The sequence below is a fragment of the Podarcis gaigeae genome (genome assembly GCF_964106915.1).
Source record: "Podarcis gaigeae genome assembly, chromosome: 9".
Lineage (NCBI taxonomy): Eukaryota > Metazoa > Chordata > Lepidosauria > Squamata > Lacertidae > Podarcis > Podarcis gaigeae.
In genome coordinates this window covers 5,002,624-5,023,207 of record NC_139685.1, presented here as the reverse complement: position 1 = coordinate 5,023,207, position 20,584 = coordinate 5,002,624, and the positions used below count along the sequence as shown (strand labels likewise).

At 42.1% G+C, this 20,584-nt stretch overlaps 1 protein-coding gene across 5 annotated transcripts in view; it reads right to left on the bottom strand.

The window, feature by feature from the left end:
• The window catches only part of RGS12 (regulator of G protein signaling 12), an 87,027-nt gene that overhangs the window by 19,537 nt on the left and 46,906 nt on the right, over positions 1 to 20,584 (bottom strand). For 2 of the 5 annotated variants that reach the window (XM_083757285.1, XM_083757289.1), the window contains 10 exons: positions 18,482 to 18,625; positions 16,901 to 17,071; positions 15,916 to 16,069; positions 15,437 to 15,525; positions 13,403 to 13,597; positions 11,800 to 11,873; positions 11,150 to 11,276; positions 8,177 to 8,273; positions 1,767 to 1,837; positions 824 to 977 (listed from right to left, as the gene is read on the bottom strand). In XM_083757285.1, the coding sequence (XP_083613411.1) occupies positions 824 to 977; positions 1,767 to 1,837; positions 8,177 to 8,273; positions 11,150 to 11,276; positions 11,800 to 11,873; positions 13,403 to 13,597; positions 15,437 to 15,525; positions 15,916 to 16,069; positions 16,901 to 17,071; positions 18,482 to 18,625 (1,276 nt within the window). The remainder of the gene's footprint in view (positions 1 to 823; positions 978 to 1,766; positions 1,838 to 8,176; positions 8,274 to 11,149; positions 11,277 to 11,799; positions 11,874 to 13,402; positions 13,598 to 15,436; positions 15,526 to 15,915; positions 16,070 to 16,900; positions 17,072 to 18,481; positions 18,626 to 20,584) is intronic. The other 3 variants (XM_083757288.1, XM_083757287.1, XM_083757286.1) reach the window with 2 other exon arrangements.

Here is a 20,584-nt window from a genome sequence, read left to right as displayed (position 1 = left end):
ACATTTAGGATCCAAATTGGGCATCTACTGTGCTATTCGCTTGGGCTAGACCTGCCCCCTGGTGTGCATGGCTGGGACTATGGACTGCTGGCTGTGGAAAGGCAAATGCCTCATGATGTGTCCTTCTGCCTGTCGTGGCTAAATGGCCAGAGAGCTGCTCTGTGCTGTGCCAGTTCTGTGTGCTGCCTCTTTTCTCTCTGATATGCGGGCTGCTGACAAGACATGCAAATGGTGAAACATAGCAGGACCAATGAAACCATGGCTTGTTGCTTGTCCTGGTTCCTCCATCTGCAGCACTGGCAAAAGGATGGTGGGTTTTTTAAATACAGCTTTGCTCCATCAGCAAGTGGCTCCTTTCCCTCAGGAACTCTGGGTGTTTATTATTCAGACCCCTTCTCACAAGAGTGTAGGCTGGGGTGGGGTAATCTCATGGAAAGTTCCCACATCCCTTTGCTCCGCCCCCTGCACGGCTAATGTGGGGGCATTGTGGCCATGCTGTTCTGTGATTTGTCAGCGCTGGTAATGTTGCCATAGATACTACTGGGCGAGTGGGTGGCACTATGTCTATGTTCTCCTTTAGTTAGTACTGCTGTTTTCAATTTGGCTGCTGAGAGCGCATTCCTTCACATGCATTCCAGAAGCCTTTGCCTACAATTAAAGGTAATTCTAGAGTAGGTTAGATTAATTTATTAGTAACATCACCACACTGCTGAAATTTATAATACAACCTGTTTTCTTCAATTATAAAATGAACTAATACCACTGTTTACAAATGTTTGGTTTAAAAACTAATACTACTGCATATACTAAAAAAGTGACATACCCTCTGCTTCGTCCAAATTAATTTTCTGACTTTTTTTTTTCCCCGTCTGTGCAATACATTCTTCTCTGTTTGCTAGATGGACATCCCTAGAGCTTTTTCCACTTTCTCCTTTTATTTTAATAGAATTAGACTTTCCTAGAGTTCTTCCCTCTCCCTGTATTAGAAGGAAAGTTAAAGGGCTACTTACTTTTACATAATACTACAAAACGGATGCAATAAATTGTCGATAAATAACAATTATTTTGTGCACAGAGTTGTGATTAAACATAGTACAAGCATTTTCAGTAAACCACAAACAAAAAGAGAAGAGAAAAAAGAATTACACCTACATACGAAAAAGGCAACATGCTCATTTTGAACTGTAGAGTTTATGTCTGTCTTTGGACCAAACTCCATTTTATTATATATAGTTGCATGTAACTTTCACCCAGCAACGTCTCTCTTTGCCCCCATGAAAATCTGTGGAGACTGTGACTTTGAGCAGAGCACTGGTTGGGGTCTGTGGAAGGAGAGTTGCTTTAACCCTTTCTTTCGTAGTCATTTTCCAACTCTCTGTGGAGAAGAGCAGCCAGGGATGATTTGAGTGGGGAAACAGTTCAAGGTGGCAGGGATAAGCATTCTCATCACCTTGTGACTCACAATTGCAGCCCCCTTTAGATGCTTTGCATGGGAAAAAATGTGGGGAGGTACATGTAACTGCATATAGCATGTGTTTTGGTCTTCAAGGACAGATGTCAGAGAACAGAAGACAGGGGCATGCACTGGTGAAAGCAACAAAACAAAGCCCTTACATACGTGAAAGGCAAGACATAATCAGCCGAAACAAACACTAAGCAAATGCCATTAAACATTTGGGACATTCTTTTCATCCACAATTTCCAATCTGGGAAATAAACCAAAACCTGGGAATAATTGGAGTGACAAATAATTTCAAGAAACTTACTGTGGGTGCTTGAAATCTTGCATTAGGAGTTATAGCTGTACTGTGTTTTAATGGTGCCCCCTTTCCCTGGTCTGTGAATGATAGAGATTTTAAAAATAATAATTACAAAACCTGTTTTTTTTCTGTAACAAATGTATTTAAATCATACTAGTTTATGACCAAGAATTTGGGGAGAGAAAAGTTTACTGGATTTTACCATTTTCTGGAGGATATCCCCACTGACTTTCATGATTGCTATTTCAGTAAAGGTAAAGGTACCCCTGCCCGTACAGGCCAGTCGTGACCGACTCTAGGGTTGCGCGCTCATCTCGCTCAAGAGGCCGGGAGGCGGCGCCGTCCGAAGACACTTCCAGGTCACGTGGCCAGCGTGACGAAGCTGCAACTGGCGAGCCAGCACCAGTGCCGCACACGGAAACGCCGTTTACCTTCCCACTATAAAGCACTACCTATTTATCTACTTGCACTTAGGGGTGCTTTCGAACTGCTAGGTGGGCAGGAGCTGGGACCGAACGATGGGAGCTCACCCCGCCACGGGGATTCGAACTGCCGACCTTACGATCAGCAAGTCCTAGGCACTGAGGTTTTACCCACAGCGCCACCTGCATCCCTGCTATTTCAGAGGCCTGGATCAATTTGAATGAGTGTCATAAACTAAGATAGAAATTACTATGATTATTATTTAGATTTCTTACCCACCCTTCACCGGGGTCCCAGGATGGGTTATAACAATTGTGCTGGACCTTGTCTATCCTGGATTTCTTGCTGGCTAGCTGCCTCCCTTTATGTGAGGTGCTACAAGACTTCAAACTTCTATTATTTTGGTTCCTATTTAGTAAGATATACTTTGATTTTATTTCCAACCCAGCTAGTGTTCTCTTTCCAAACTTTTATTTATGGGGCAGAGCAACAGGAACTAAAGAAGTAGAACTGGTGCTCCTTCTTCTACCCAGAGACTTTTTCAGAAACAGTCTGTTGAGCTACTCAGTTCTGGGTTTTCTAATGTAGGCAACCACTTACCACAGAGGATTTGGATTTCCCTACAGAGTACAAAATAGGGACGCGGGTGGCGTTGTGGTCTAAACCACTGAGCCTAGGACTTGCCGACTGGAAGGTCGGTGGTTCGAATCCCTGTGACGGGGTGAGCTCCCGTTGCTTGGTCCCAGCTCCTGCCAACCTAGCAGTTTGAAAGCATGTTGAAGTGCAAGTAGATAAATAGGTACCGCTCTGGCGGGAAGGTAATGGCGTTTCCGTGAGCTGTTCTGGTTTCACCAGAAGCGGCTTAGTCATGCTGGCCACATGACATGGAAAAACTGTCTGTGGACAAACGTCAGCTCCCTTGCCCAGTAAAGCAAGATGAGCGCCACAACCCCAGAGTCCGTTTGCGACTGGACTTAACTGTCAGGAGTTCTTTACCTTTACGGGGGAGTTTGAGGAAGACGTTTAGGACCCTAAATCTGTCTGAGCACTAGGTGCTTTCAGCCCTACCTCTCAGTGGAAAAGTGGAGGCACCTGAAGCAAAGATGCCAGTTTCAGCCCAATGTTCACAAACATCCCCGAGAAATGTTGAGACAAACTCGGTCCCACATTGAAAGACAAAGTGAAGAGTGTTGTGGGGCTGTGTGGGCTCCTTCCCCTGTGTGTGCAGCCGGCATGTGAAGGGGTTCTGCATCCATACTGATGCAATGATTTCATGTGATCTGTATGTTGAGTGAAGTGGCTCGTCTAATACGAAGATTGGAATGCAGCTCTCATTTGGCTTTTGAAATCCCCCAGATTTTGCACTGTAGCTCTCAGCTAAAAATAGATGCCAAAATTGCATTAAAATGTACTTACAAAACTGACTGATCCATCCATCCCTAGATAAATGCATATGGCCCCTCCACATATCAGCTGAAAATGTGTAGAAATTGGGGATGTTGCTAATACATTCATTATCAAAGGGGCACAGCTAGCCAATGTGACTAAAAGCCTCAGAATGGGGTGGGATATGTCAAGCTGTGCAAATAAACCTCCCCTTTCTGAGAAAAATGCACATCCACACAGTTTCACAGCCCCATAGGTGTTCACAGACATAATAGAACATTTTAAAACAACAAACTAAAATCAGCAACATCATCTAAACAAACAACACGGAACAAAATACTGGTGTTCAGACAGCATGAAAAGCACATCTATACAGCATTAACAAACTTTCTGATGACTAGGAGGGAAGGGCCTAAACATGCCTCTGAGAGACGGAATGCCAGAGCTTAGGCACTACTACGGGGAAAGTCGTGTCCCAGGTACTCACCAAGTACAGCTCAGATGGTGAAAAGACCCAGAGCACAAGATCTTACTATCATGAGGGTGGGAGTAGGTGATCCTTCAGATATCCTGCACCCACACTATTCAGGGATTTCAAAGTAACAGCCAGCTATCTGAACTGGGCTCAAAAACATACAGGGAGTCAATGCACAGCAATGGAGTCCCAAGATCCCAATAAGGGGTCCTGTTAACAGACTACCAACAACGCTGTAAACCAGCTGATGTTTACAAATAATCTTCAAAGTAGATTTCCCTTGCAAAGTGCAACCAAAGAATGTATAATAGTGGCCAGATCTGCTTTCTCCAGAAAGTTGGTGCCCTGGCCAAAGCTTATTAGCCACAGTCATAATCTGAGTCCAGTAGCATGCCCAAACTATAAACCTGAGCTTTCAGAGGGAGCACTAACAGGCTGAATATCTATTCCCAGATTGGCTTTCCCACTGACCCAAACCACCTGTGTCTTGCCTGAATTAAGTCTTATCACATCACAGCCTCCAAACACTGGTTTAGAGTTTCAATTGACTCCCAAGTGCCTGATGGAAAAGAGAAATAGAACTGGATGTGAACTGCATACTGATGACACTATTCTCCAACACTATGGACAACTTCTCCCAGTGGTTTCTTACAGATATATTGCAGGCCTCTCCAAGTGGCTTCATGTAGCATGGGGAACACGATGGAACTCAAATGAGCAAGTCCCTTCTGAGATCTGCCCTCCAGTTCACACTGAAACCAACACCAAACAGTGCCCACAAGTCAAATCTGTCAAAGCAGTCTAGAAGGATATCATAGTTTATCAGATAAAAAGTTGCTGAAAGGACCAGCAAAACCAAAAGGAACACACTCCCCCTGTCCGATTCCTAATACAAGCTGTCCACTAGTGCAACAAAGGCAGTTTCAGTACCAAAACCAGGTCTGCATCTAGAAAGTACATACAGTTGTACCTCGGAAGTCGAATGCCTTGCGACTCGAACGTTTTAGCTCCTGAACGCCACAAACCCGGAAGTGTGTGTTGTACTTTGTAAATGTTCTTTGGAACCCAAACATCTGATGCAGGTTCCACGGCTTCCGATTGGCTGCAAAATGTTTGGAAGCTGCGCCTTGGCTTCCGAACATTTTGGAAGTTGAACGGATTTCCAGAACGGATTCTGTTCGACTTCCGAGGTACAACTGTATAATCTTGAGCCCCTTGCCCAAAAGTCTACAGTTACCCAGGCTGATGGGATACAGCATCTTATTATTGCTCCTTTCAAGGTTAACTTTATTCTCAAGTACTAAATGTTCCATCTGGCCATTCCTCTCCACCAAAATTAGCCAAGAATGGACCAGAAGTGTAAATGGTCAAACACAAACCTCCAAGGATCTTGTTCACTTTCTCAAGCTGCACAAGCTGAAATGTACCCATAACAAACAGAAAAAGCAGATGTATCAGGTACATCCACAGACTCAGCAATTACCCTGTACTCCAAGGAATGAATACCAGCAATTTTAGCTGCCCAGTGTTTGCAAATTGGTCACAGCAGGTTAGCAATAATACCTCCCCATCAGACCAAGATAGAATAGGCTCTTTCCTACCCAGAATAGCTCCAGTGATCTACACTGAGCAAACATGAAAACAGCGATGTGGGTTTTATTGGAAATTTTGTATTGGGGAAATGTTTCCACTACCCTAGAGATCTGATTAAGCACATTTATTTGATATACATTTAGCAAAACACAACAAAAAAGCATTTCATGTTAATTTTAAATGCAATTTAAATATCTGAAAAGCTCTCCTCACAGCCAAAGGTGGGTGACTAGAAATATTAAGAAAAACATTCAGTAATGTGACTGTAGTGTGGATTAAATGCTATGTTGTACTCAAGCAAATTCTAGCTTTACTTCAGGTGAAACCTACTGATAGGCATACTCAGAGTAGGCTCAATGAAATCACTGACCTTACATAATTGAAGTCCACTGATTTCAATGGGTCTATTATGACTTAGTTGGATATCACCCTTGGAAATATTTTTATTGGAATACTTGTAAATGATAGCATATTCCCTTACATCAGTAGTTTCCAACCAGTGTGCTATGGAACCCTGGGGTGCCTTGATTGATGGTCAGGGGTGCCGCAGGCAACACTGGCCTCTGTCCCTCTTTCCTTCTCTTCCTTCTCAGATGCCCTCTTGCATCTCTGCCTCCCAAAGGCTTGCACAGCTATTTGCTGCAGCAGCCCTGGCTACAAGCTTCCCAGGTGAATAGGGCTCTGGGGCTAGACAGGGGGTACATTTCAGGCCCCTGTGGGGCAGTGCAAGAAAGCACCTGTCTTTGGGGCGGGGCAGCTCAGAGACCAGGGGCGGCAGCAGCGGCTGCCCAGAGGACTCCTGAGGAGAGGAGAGGAGAGGAGAGGAGAGGAGAGGAGAGGAGAGGAGAGGAGAGGAGAGGCGGAGGAAACACTCCACAAGGGAGGGTGTTCAAAAAGGGGTGAGGAGCTGCCAGCTCTGCAGGCAAGGGGTGACATAACTAGGCTCCTGAGCCCCACAGGGGTGCCACAGAAATAATGTACGTAGTTGGTCAAGGGAGCCATGGACCCAAAAAGGTTGAAAACCTCTGCCTTACATTATTTAGATTTTTTTTAAGGCATGCATTTAAATCTATAAACATACTTATGTCCATGCCTGAAGAGTGCATAAATATAAGTAATTCCATCGGAGGAGGAGGAGAAAATTAATTACAACTTTGATTTTAGTGTTGCCCAATTAATCTTCATTCAAAGTGTTGCTAACAATACATTTCTAAGGGTGGAAAAGCATATTAGTTGAAACTATCCCACTATTACTGCAATGCAATAGGCTCTAACCTAAGTCTCATCAGACTTGTTGCATGCCTTCTTCTAGTATCACACTAGCTACCATCCCTTCTCCCTGGTCCACAGGAAACGATTGCCTCTAACGAGTGGGAGAAAGTGCTATAGTTTTATAATGTCAACTATTTCGATCATTTACCCATTTCTGGCACTAGGAAACACCTCCAGAACTGTCAGGAATCCATCTGGATCCTTCCGTCTCCAGGGGTAGACTATTTTAATAGCAACCCCTCTCCCTGCAAATAGAGGCTACAGAAAATCCATATTCATGACAAAGGAGTTATGCTAAACTCCCCCAAGCTATACATCCACATATGCTTATGCTGTATATACATATATGCTACAATATGGGTGGGACCCAGTATTAAGTGAGGCCCGTGGTTCCCATGCAGGCTTGGTCAATGAAATCAACTCTCCCTTGGTCAGGGAGATACTATCTGATGCCAAGATTTATTTATTTTAACAGAGCTTGCCAGAAAGGGCCTAGACAAAGAGGTGGATTCACAGCAGATTACTAAAGTTCCATCTCCCTGCCTATGTCTAGCTTGCTGCTGCAATAGGAAACAAAGATGGTAGACATCTGGTAGACAAAAATGGGACAGATTAATTCTTTCTAGCTCATCTAAGCAGCAAGTCTCTATCACACAAACCATATTGGATTGCCCATCCAGGATCAAGCCCTGGGTGCCTGATGTCTTACTGACCGAGCAATCAGCACCAGATGCTTCACTGTCAGGGCTGACAGCCAAAAACTACAGAATATTGTGAGAAAAGGAACAGCTCTCACTTGTCTGAACTTCCTTACCTGAAACACTCCCACTGCCTTACCACTTTCTGCTCAACACACTGACTATAGTAGCGTTCAGATTTCCCACCTTACAATTCCCTAACCCAATCTTCGGCCACCAAAAGCAAGGATCCCTCTTCAGAACAGAGAAAGCAGCCAAACACAAAACCAGAGTTCTAAAATACCCCTCTGATACAGTGCTAATAAAATTCCAGGTTTCTGCTTGCAGGTTTCAAACATTCCTGCACTTTTTATTCTTTATTTGGATAAAAAGTGTGACACTTACTGTAACAACTAAATGTAATTACTGTACTCACCTAAATAGGTGAGTACCAGCACCTATTTTTCTAGAAAAAAGCACTAGTTGTAAAACAGCTGAAGGGTGGCAGGTTGGGCAAGGCTGTATTTCTAGGAATGTGAAGTGAAGAAAGCAGCAGACTAATCAGAAATAACCATTTCAGAACTGCTTACCTTTTCCTTTTTTTGGTTGCCTTTCATCTAGAATAACCCGTTGTCCATCAAGATTAGAGATGGGAACACCAAGATCTAATGGTTCCTGTTCACCATTCTGTGGTCAAATGTTGATAAAACAAACTACTTTTAAGTTCTTGCCTTAAAAATTCACTATATAACAAAGAATTGCTATACATAAGTTATCAGCTAGAGACTGAGGAAGCCATCTTCATTTAACTGCTGGAGCATCTCCCTGTGAGAAGTTATTGTGTCCACCTGGTGACTCTAAGGAGAGTGGTCCAGCAAGCTATTTAACCTCTAGAAACCAAAGGCCAAAGGGGTCTGTGAGGAGGAGGGTAGCTAATTATAGTAGCAATTCCACCTCAAGTAAAAATAGCTAGCTATTTTACATTTTATTTGATCATCCTGAAGTATTACTGCTTAGATGTATTTTAGTGGGCTCTGTGTGATTTCAATGTAACTACTGATAGTGTGTTTTACTCAAACAATTGTAAGAATGGAAATGGGCAAGGAGTCCGGGACATTACTGACTTGTCCAAAGCAGAATAAAATTGTTATGCCCTCCCAGCTTTGGCTCCTTGAAGAGATTCTTTTATGAGTAGTTAATTTGATATTTTATGCGCTGCTGTGCCAACCCATTCTCTTGAGTTGGGCAATCCCAGGGAAAATGCAAAATATAGGGGATTAGTTCCTTACATGGCAAACTTTATTAATTGCTAGAACAGTTCAGCAACTTGAGCACCAACTATATCAAATAGAATTGAAAAAATGCCTGTACTGTTAAATTGTCGTGGGACCTGCTGGTGAAGGACAGGTAATAACTTTCTTAATAATAATGATGATAGTAAAAAATCTAGGTCATAGTTACTATGATTTTTACTCTGGGAAAAATCTGAGTTAAAACATAACCACAAAGCCATCAACAAGGATCCCAGCTTGGGAGAAGATGCAATCCAGTGACAACGACTGGTTTTGGGACAGGTCAGTCTGTAGGATAGTGGCAAAGCAATCTGAAATTATTAATAAACTGATTTGTAAGTTATACCAAGTTATATCAAGTTATACCAAGGTTCTGCTTGGTGAAGAGGTGAAGCTGCTTGGTAAGATCAGGTTCGCAGCCTGGGGTGCTTCAAGATCCAGCTGTGTCACTGGAGACTCATCTGGCATGACTTGTTTTTGGGAAACCCGTGCTGGGTCTTACTAATCACAGTATCCTTTTCTACGTGCTCACTGACCAACCGTTTAATTATCAGTTCTAGGACCTTTTCTGGTATCAATGTCAAGCTGACCAGTCAGAAGTTACCAGGGTCGTCTTTTCCTCCCTTTCTGAATTGCCCTCCTCCAGTCTACAGGGACCAAGAATTCTCAAAGATGATAGACAGAGGCTCAGAGATCACACCCGTATGCTCTTTTTGTACCTTTGGGTGCAGCTCATCAGGCCCTGGAGATGTGAATTCATTTAAACTAGCTAGGTGTTCTTTTCCTTTCTTGGACTGCAGCTCCTTCCTAGCATCATTTATTCTGTTATCATGTTGGAGCACAAGTCCTTGATCTATGGTTGACAGCCCCACCCCAAATCCTACTTGTGCTTCTGCTAGAATGTTTTCCTGATTCATCCAATCCACTTGTTTATTACAGAGGTGGGCAGCGTCTAGTTTACTAATTATACTTTAAAGACTAATCGGTCTATAATTAGATGGTTCAGATCTATTCCCTTTCTTATATTGTGGTATGATAATTGCTAATCCCCAATTGTCAGGAATAATTGCTGGCTGATCGATGCTGGTAAACAAGGCGACTAGCAGTTGGGCCCACTATTCAACACTGGCTTTAAATAGCTCAGAAGGAATGTTATCTACCCCTGGGACTTTGCCTTGTTTGAGATTTACAGTAAACTGACACACTTCCTCTATAGCAGGCATGTCCAAAGTCTAATCCGGCCTGCCAGCCGATTTAATCCAGCCCCCCATGGCAGTATATGTCCTGGGGTAAAATCCTTAAAAAAGCTCAGCAACTCTGGTCGGCCCTCACGCACGTTCACTTCATCAAATCTGTCCCTCTTTGAAAAAGGTTTGGGCACCCCTGCTCTATAGTAACTGAGGGCCATTCTGGGCCAGCACTGCTTGTGATGGTTGGTTGGTTGCTTGGATATAGAGAATGGAAATTTGTTTCCCAGACCCCAGTCGGATAGCATATTCCACTTCAGATGGGGTGCTTTACCATTCTTTTGCAACTACTCTCCAAAAGGTGGCTGAATCTCTCCTCAAGGAGGCTTCTATTAAGCATTGCCATGCTTCCCTTTGAACCTGATTCTTTTTTAAATATATCAGAGATTTGTATGTCCTCTTAAGTTTGAACCACGCTGCCGGAAGTGCAGTTAGATTAGCTGCCCTATACATCTTTAATTGTTGTATGTTTCATGGCAATACATTCCTGATCAGCCCAGGTTTACTGGGCTGTGAAGACCATTGTCCTACCTTTTTTGGACTCAGACAGATCTGAAGATAAGAGATCATATCCTAAAACAAAGCTATTCATGTTTCAGGAGAAGAGGTATTTAATAGGGTGTCTCGCATGAATAATAGTGTTAACACACATATTATTGCTATCTACCTTTACTTCCTATTCTTTCGGATTTGATAACCGCAAAAGTAAATGCACACATGCATCTAGAGTCTTCAAACATATATCAGTAATAGAAAAAGAGAGTTCAGAAGTAAAGGATAATGGTGTCCCAAATAAGCTTAAAAATCTTGTATATTAAGTGGGATCAAAGTAACTGACAAATAGGTGTTTTGTTTTTCTAAAAAACAAGCAAACCGGAATGAAATACATTGACTGTATTCTTCGTACTTCAATATATGGTGCTTCCTATATAAAGGTATTACAAATATGCTATTAAAAAACTGTATATTCTTCTGCAGATAAACAAAGCTAAAGATTTAAAACATATTCTAATAAATTACTTACTAGCCTTGCCACAAGATTATTAAGATTTAAACCATATTTTGCAACGACTGGTCGAAGGACTTCTGTTACTGGTTTGGTAGGTTTAGCTTTTAAGCCAACAGATCTATTGATAGGAATGAGATCCAACCTAAAATATATGAAAACATTCAGTAAGTCTTTGCTATTAAAAGCCATTCAGAACATATAAGAAGTCTGCAATCATGTTAGGGTATCTGAATACATGAGAAGCTGTGAACAATGTATTTTGTTCAGTGTAGCTTCACTTTTACAGATCACATCAGTTTTACAGATCTACTGCACCCTTTGTGTTCTTGAGAAAAACTGCCATTATTGTCTCTGCAGTAATTGCCCCAAAGGTGCTGTTCTGGTACAACATCTAGAGTAGCTTCTGTCAAAGAAGCTGAAAACCAAATGAACTCTGCTGCCTTGCCTGCCCTACCACTGGTGGAGAAGCAGAGCTGGCAGTGGCGCCTGTTTCTGGTGAGATCTCTCACCAAAATCTTGTGAGATCTCACAGAGCACAAAAGATCTTGTGAGATTTCAGTGGTATCTCACGAGAGCTCATGCTCCTGTTTTGCCTCAGGCAGAGAAATGGGACACAATGTGCTACCAACTTTAAAAGCCACAGGAGAAGGAGGTTTTTCCCTTACCGAAATAAAGTTCTCTTTTCTAAACGAAGAGCTCGAGAATCCAGAATGCTGCTGTCCTGATGCAATACAAGTGGCTACAACCATAGAAGGAACAGAAGAACATGGTAATAGAAATGGTATTTTTTTTGGGGGGGGGGGAGGAATTAATCTATCAAAAACAGGAAACAGCCTTACTTTCAGTACAGTGCAAACTACTACTTAGGACTTTTCTGAGATTTTGTGGAATACATATATACCCGTATTTTTCGCTCTATAACACGCACCCGACCGTAACATGCACGTAGTTTTTAGAGGAGGAAAATCCGTAGGCATGCCACCCGTAGGCATTCCCTCCATAACACGCACAGACATTTCCCCTTAACTTTTTAGGAGGAAAAAAGTGAGTGTTATGGTACAAAAAATACGGTATGTACATATTTCAAGGTGATTCCTCATGCCTACCTGCTTTGTTGGGAATAGCTGAGGAAGAGGATTGCAAACTCCACACCTTTCTAACAGCTAATGAACCGAGTGCAGAAACAGCCTCTGCCTCCCTCTCCCACTCATTATGGGAAATATTGTACAAGAAAAGAATGTGTGTATGTATGCAACATATTTTAAAATTATGTTCTCATTTTGTGTTAATGTACATAACATTCTTATTAAAAGCAATGTCATGCAATATCAGAAATAAATGCAGATAAAGAAAGTGACAAAGGATTTTGGAAATTCATAACTACTCCACCTGCCAATCGCCCTGTGACTGCATGGGAGGGAAGGGAGGCATGAAACCAAGGTCTCCTGGGAGACTACACACCCTGCCTCCCAGGAACCTGGATTCTTCTATTGGCCAATGAAGAATCAGTTGCTCCAATGCTTGCTTTCCTCTTCCCTCCCTATTCCCTTTTCCTTTTCTCTCATCTCCCCATATAAGCACATTCAACCATGTTGATCTGTGATATTGGCACTTTTAGAAGTGCCACATAATATTTGTTCCTCACATGCAAGAAACTGATCCTTTGGTGTGTCAGCACTTATACTCTGGTATCCCCTGTCCTTCATGGCATAGTTTTTACTGTCAGCTAAAACTTTTGTTTAAGCAATCCTACCCAAACATTTTCTGACATGTATTTTAATATGTATTTTATTATGTATACAGTGGTACCTCGGGTTACATACGCTTCAGGTTACATACACTTCAGGTTACAGACTCCGCTAACCCAGAAATACTGGTAGTACCTCGGGTTAAGAACTTTGCTTCAGGATGAGAACAGAAATCGGGCCCCGGCAGCGCAGAGGCAGCAGGAGGCCCCATTAGCTAAAGTGGTGTCTCAGGTTAAGAACAGTTTCAGGTTAAGAACAGACCTCTGGAATGAATTTAGTACGTAACCAGAGGTACCACTGTAGTTTAAAACCTGTTGAATTTATTTATATTTTATTTTTTTCTTTTGTGAAGTTGTTTTTAACATCTGACTTTATCAGTACTTTTAAAGTATGCTTCATGTGTTATGTAAACAACTTGTAGGTTTTGATAACTAAGCGGTATACAAATCCTGTTAAATAAAACAAAATGTCTGCTAGACTGTGAACATGCAGGCAATGCTTAGAATACCAAATTAAGTACCTTGTCTCCACCAATTAGAAACAGATCTACTGCAGCTATGTTAATGCCTTGTTTCTCACAGAATCCAGATAACATCTCTTTGATTGAGAATCCAGCTTTAACAGCCATTGTATATGATGAGCCATCTGGAAGGTTTATATGACAGCATTTAGAAGTCTTCTCTTTCTCAGTTGCAGATGCCCTATAGGAGTCAAACTTTCAAGAGACAAGACCGCAGGTTAATATTCACCGTGAAATGAAAATAACAAGCAGAGAAGAAAGGCTACTTGGAAAACAGCATTACAAGCCAAATATGAAAAATAAAGAAAAGAATACTGTAAAGAAAAATACTGGTTGTTTAACCTTCCTTTGTTAAATTATTGTGCAAGCAGAATTAAATATTGTTATTCTCTTATAAGAAGCTGCCATTCTATACACTACATACTCTCTCCTTGTTAATGAGGGCTAGCAGGGATGAAAGAGTCAAGCCTTATGGTGAACTATATTTGCAACACATTTTTTATCTATAAGTATTTTTGCATGTATAGTATTGTTGCATGTTTATGTGCTCTTAAGAAGGATCTAAGAAGGATGTTGACAAGCTGGAATACGTGCAGAGGGGGGCAACCAAGTTGACCAAGGGTCTGGAAACCAAGCCTTATGAGGAACGGTTGAAGAAGATGGGTATGTTTAGCCTGGGAAAGAGGAGACTGAGAGGAGATGTGGTAGCCATCTTCAAGTACCTCAAAGCCTGTTACAAGCAAGAGGGAACAAGCTTGTTTTCTCCTGCTCTGGAGGGTAAGACTCGAACCAATGGCTTCAAGTAACAAGAAAGGAGATTCTGACTAAACATCAGGAAGAACTTTCTGACAGCAAGAACTGTTCGACAGTGGAATGGACTCCCTTGGGAGACGGTAGACTCTCCTTCCTTGGAGGCTTTTAAGCAGAGGTTGGATGGCCATCTGTCATGGATGCTTAATTGAGATCCCTGAATTGTAGAGAGTTGGACTAGATCAGTGTTTCCCAACCTTGGGCCTCCAGCTGTTTTCAGACTACAATTCCCATCATCCCTGACCACTGGTCTTGCTAGCTAGGGATCATGGGAGTTGTAGTCCAAAAACAGCTGGAGGCCCAAGGTTGGGAAACACTGGACTAGATGATCCTTGAAGTCCTTTCCAACGCTACAATTCTATTCTATGTTTCTATGATTCTTTATTTTAGGAAAACATATGCACAGTAATGCATATGCTTCAGCATATTATACTGTGTATAAAAATGTAAAAATGGTTAAAGTCAGCCAACTATATATTTGATATCAAACAACCTGAGCATCAAAGAGCACATGAAATGCAAAACATTATTACAAAACACAAATGTTTAGGGCGCTAGGCTAGAAAAAAATGTCTTATAAATGCAAATTACTACAGTATGCAATATAATTCTCACTAGAGCAGATAAAATACATAGTTTAGTGATAGATTGCCTGCTTTGCATGTAGTAGATTCTGGGTTCAATCCATGGCATCTTCAGTTAAAGCAACAGGGGATGTGAAAGACCTTTATGTTCCTACTTGATAATGTTTTTAAAGAAATGCAAATGACCCTTTCAAAGATAAGCAGTAAGCTCCATTGAATTATGAGTTAAGCATATGCCGTGGATATCAAAGGGCCTTCAAAATGTTTAACTTTGGCCAGGCTGTGTTCAGTGTGATTTGCTGTCTTAAAAAAAAATATCTTTCACCTTTCATTTTATACATAAACACACACACACACACACAAACACATTTTCAATTACAGTAACAAATTATCGAATGTAGCTGCATTTTGATTATACTATTTAAAATGCAAAACTTGTTCTTTCTTGTAACATTTTCACATTATTTTTGCATAATGAAACACCACATCCTATTTTCTGTCAAGCAGCTGGACTTTTGCCTACCAAGCAGTATTTTTCTGACTCATCTCCGGGTGTTTTAACTTAGGGAGTACAGTTATTCAAGTTTTTACCCCCCATGCTCTCCCTGACACATTTCTGGTCCTAACATGCAAGCCTTACCATTTCAAGACTTGCAGATGATGACAATGAGTCTTGAGATTCATGTCTGTAGGACAATCCATTGGCATGAGAGGAATCTGTACAGCAATCTTAAAATCACAGATAGTGCAATTAATTTAAACATATGGTAACAATCTTATTAGACAACTTTCAATCACCAGAGCAGAATTTTCAAATAAAATGCTGAGTATATGTCATGCGTAGAATGTATTGAAACAGCTTCCTAATCATGCTTTAAAATGAAAAAAACATATTGCTCTGTCCATTGCAGTCAATTAAACATGCTTGAGATTATAAACAGTGTCTATAATTCTATGTTTGCAAATTAAGCTGCTGTGACCATCAAAAGTATGAACAAGAAGCTTCAAATATGGCTATGACTTATGTTGTAGAGATATTCAGACTTCAGACAAATAATACCGTTAGTAATCATAATGATATATCATTAATAATATCATTATTTTAATATTAAAACTTACCTTTGGGATAATCACCATTCTCCTTTTTCTTCTGAGATCTCCCCAAACTCTTGCTTCTAGACCACGAAAAAAATGTTCCTTTTTTTTTCCTTTCAAGGTCTTCCTCTCCCGATTCTTCATTTAAAGATCGCCCGGACTTGGATTTTCCACTTAACTATCATAATATAATTTTTAAAAAAGAAAAACAGATGGAAATGTTGTGCTAATTTAATCAGAGCAGCACTTACACTTTCCGATATAGCTAATTATTATAGCCCAATTCACAACTAACCATTCATATAAGTGACTGCCCCAACAAGCCTTGGGCTCTTTCTTCTATCCCTTCGCATGTGACAAGAGAGCACTCTCCACTTCCTGCTTCTCCTTCCCAAAAACTCCTTCCAAGCAACTCCTCCTCTTCTGTCTGCTCATCCCCATTCTCCCTGCTATTCCAAGCCTAGTTTTAAAAAGTGACAGTTTTCCTGTAGTAACCTCCATTAGCACAGACACAAGGATTTCCCTTTGGTGGGCCATCAACACCTTTTGCTATGCTTAATGGCTTCTATCCCAGGTGAGACCCTGGCCTGTAATTTTTCCACTGACATGGCATCATCCCTTCAATACTCCAAAAATCAGCTAAATCCTACCCCTTTATTGTTTTCTAATATTCACAAACTCTAGCAGTTATGGGTGCCCTTGCACCCCAAACTCTGTTACCCCAATCTGTAAATTCTTGCACCAATACAGATATCATGTGGAACTGCAACTCATCTAAATGTGGAACAGAATGCTTCTGATCTTTTGCTATGGTGCTAGAAAAAATAGAAGAAAGGTGGCAAAATAAAAGCTTGAGGCTCACTTTAGCACATTCATTACATCTGACCCAGACCCTCATGTCAACATAGGGCACTATAAGCAGAAGTGGTTATATTTTCCTATACATCCAGAAAATCAACAAACAAAAAACTCTTGATTGTAAATGATTGGTCATGTAAGAGACAGAAACCTTTTTTGGCGTTGATCGCTCAGAACCAAAGCTGTGTTTAGAAGTAGGGCTGCTGGGAGCGTATTGTGGATCAGGAACAGGGCGACCTTCTACTTCTGCCAAAATACAGTCTTGGTAAAGTGGAGATTTCAGAAAACGTGTATAACTGTCAAACTTCATCAAGTTGAAAATCTGAGAAGCAAACACATCGACATCTCAAAAACAACAACACTGAATAAAGCTTTTGCAAGCATCATTTTTTTAAAAAATGCTAAACATTAGCATAATGATAGTAATTTGTCCTAAGAGTGCTTGAAGTTTAGGAAGAAAATGGAAGCTACATCTAATTTCCGCGAACTGTTGTAAATGAAATAAGTTCCTGCACAACTGCAAATAAAAGACTTGTCATAAATGTTACCATGTAAACGACTTTTACACTCCAGTGTTTTCAATAAGAGAGATTGTGCTTACTACTTAAAAGTGCTTAATTTTAAAAAGTGCTTCATTTTGGCTGAATCTGATCCATGGCACCAGGAAAACTGAAGTTCATATCCTTGGTGCATATGAGCAGATTCTGTTACCTTCCCTGCATTAAAAAAACAAACTGGCCAATATATCTGTATCTATATCTGTATCTTTTGGGGAAATGCTGGTTGGAGACGCTGCAGAACAACTGGGATTTCTTATTCTGGGTAACTGAAAAACTAAAGACTTGCAAGTCTTTACCAATTTATGTTTAATGCTGTACATTACATTAAATCTAATATGATGAAAAGTATTTCAAAAATGTGAAAATAATCTGAACTGAGATTGATACTATTTGGATTAATTTATCACTCTCTGCACCTTCTGGATATTTTGCTCATTTCTGCTTTGTGATATTGCACCTCTGGTGTATTCTTTTCCCTTGGAGGTTTTTAAGCAGAGGCTGGATGGCCATCTGTCATGTGTGCTTTAGCTGAGATTCCTGCATTGCAGGGGGTTGGTCTAGATGACCCTCAGAGTTCCTTCCGCCTCTACTGTTTTATGATTCTGTGAAATTATGAATGGGATTGAGTGTGAGTGGAAGAGAAGCATCAAGCCTAGAACTGGAGAAAGAACCCATACCGTGCACTTCTAAATGCTTGCGCAGTGAGTCTGCTCTGGTTCTGCATTCACACTGTTTTGGTCAGATGCACAGCCTTCTCTTAATCGCTGAGATTGGGAGTGAAAGCCACTCATCCAGTTCACAACAGTGTTGCTGGTTATCACAAAAGCCAACCAATCACAAACACCCTCCCCCTTCAGAACAGTTTTTCAAGTTTAAAAAAATCTGGTTTTATTTAAGGTAACAAATAAATGTTTAACTGGATAACTTGCAAGGCTATTGGGGTGCAGAGGAGTGAAGAGGGATAAAGATGAAAGCAGGCTAGGAAGACAAGCATGTGCAAAATCTGAGGCGTGCAAGCTGTGGGAAGCGATCTTTACCCAGTAGCAGGGGGTGGAAAGCACATTTTCACCCACCCACAGCTATGCCCAACATTTTCCGTGTTACATCACATCACGAGCAAAGTCTCTCTTATAAGCTCTCCAAAACATACTTTCTAACATTTCAAAAATCACCTGAAGCTGTTGATCCTTGAACATATCAGGATGCGGTGCATTGAGAACATCATCTGCCAACTGTGCTTGGCTATCAATATTAACCGGGGTTGTAGCTTTGCTACATAAAAACTTATTAAAGATCTCCCGAGCTCTGAAAGAAAGCTACAAAGCACAAGTCCTGTTATTGACCTGGAAGCAAAACATCTCACAAAGTAATTAAGGAATCAGGGTCAAACTAGATGTGGTGTTAAATGTGTGAATGCATTTAACATGTCTAACATTTTTTCTTTTAAATAAGAGCAGCTTGGGGGCATCAGGATCAGGACTGCAGCACACAAGGAGAAAATACAGTGGTGCCCCGCAAGACGAATGCCTCGCAAGACCTAAAACCCGCAAGACGAAAGGGTTTTCCGTTTGCGAGTTGCTTCGCAAGACGAATTTCCCTATGGGCTTGCTTCGCAAGAAGAAAGCCCATAGGGAAATCTCCGGGGACCTCTTTTAAATGCTGGCGGTGGGGAGCAAAGCCTTTCCCCCCCCCTCCGGCCTTCAGAAGAGGTCCAGGAAGGCCGGCGGGGGCCGAAGGGCTTTGCTCCCCACCGCCAGCATTTTAAAAGCGGTCCGGGATAGCAGGGAAGCGCTTCCCGCTATCCCGGACGGCTTTTGAAGGCAGGCGGGGGGGAGCAAAAACTTTCGCCCCCCGCCGGCCTTCAGAAGAGGTCCTGGACCTCTTCTGAAGGTTGGCGGGGGGTGAAAGTCTTTGCTCCCCCCCCCCCCCCGCCTGCCTTCCCGGGAGCTTTAAAATCGCCCTGGGACAGCGGAGAAGTCCGCTGTCCCAGGGCGATTTTAAAATGCTGGCGGGTGGCAGCGTTGCCGCCCGCCAGCATTTTAAAAAACCCCGGGACAGCGAAGGACTTCTCCGCTGTCCGGGTCGATCTTAAAATGCTGGCGGGCGGCAGCGAAGCCTTCGCTGCCGCCCGCCAGCATTTTAAAAAAACCTGGGACAGCGGAGAAGTCCTCTGCTGTCCCGGGTTTTTTTTAAATGCTGGGGGTGGGAAGAAAAGCCCATGTCCCCCCCCCCAGCCTTCAGAAGAGGTCGGGGGACAGACTGTCCCTGGACCTGGTCTGAAGGCGGTTTCCATAGGAACGCATTGATTGATTTTCAATGCATTCCTATGGGAAACCGTGCTTCGCAAGACGAATAAACTTGCGGAACGAATTAATTTCGTCTTGCGAGGCACCACTGTACTTAATCCCTCCCCACTAGCACCCACCTGAAACAGCAATTTCTCCCTGGGTGGGGGGATTTTCATTGATAACTATGATGTGGGGGAAAGATTAAAATCCCTAGACGCAGGCCCCAGCAGACGACTCTGGAGTTGCGCGCTCATCTCGCTCTATAGGCCGAGGGAGCCGGCGTTTGTCTGCAGACAGCTTCCGGGTCATGTGGCCAACAGGACTAAGCTGCTTCTGGTGAACCAGAGCAGTGCACAGAAACGCTGTTTACCTTCCCGCCAGAGCGATACCTATTTATCTACTTGCACTTGACGTGCTTTTGAACTGCTAGGTTGGCAGGAGCAGGGACCGAGCAACGGGAGCTCACCCCGTCGCGGGGATTTGAACTGCAAGCCCTAGGCTCTGTGGTTTAACCCACAGCACCACCCCATTGTCCAGCACCTCATATTTAAAATAAAAACTAGACACTTCCAAGAATTCACAAATTTAGTATCACATTGAGTCTGGCCCTCATCAGACATTTTTAACAATCCAACAGGGCTCCCAGAATACCCTGCCAGGGCTCTCCCCCTGGGTGTTAGGGCAACCTTGTGTTACTGCAGAGTGGCAATGAGAAACCCTGGCGCAGATGGAGTTCTGGTCTGCAGCAGTTACCTTGCATTTGCTACTATTACTTATTAAATGCATAATTCAAGGTGACTTGCAAAACAAATTCTACAATCAAAACAACTTAAAAGCCACTATAAAAATACAGCTAAAAAAGTATAACATCTGTTTTGTAGCTGCTCTTTTGTGCTTTTTACTTCCCTTAGATCTCCCCCAAAATCTTAAAAAGTAAATTATCTATTAATTTTCTTCTAATGTGCTAATGTCTATTATTACAGTTAT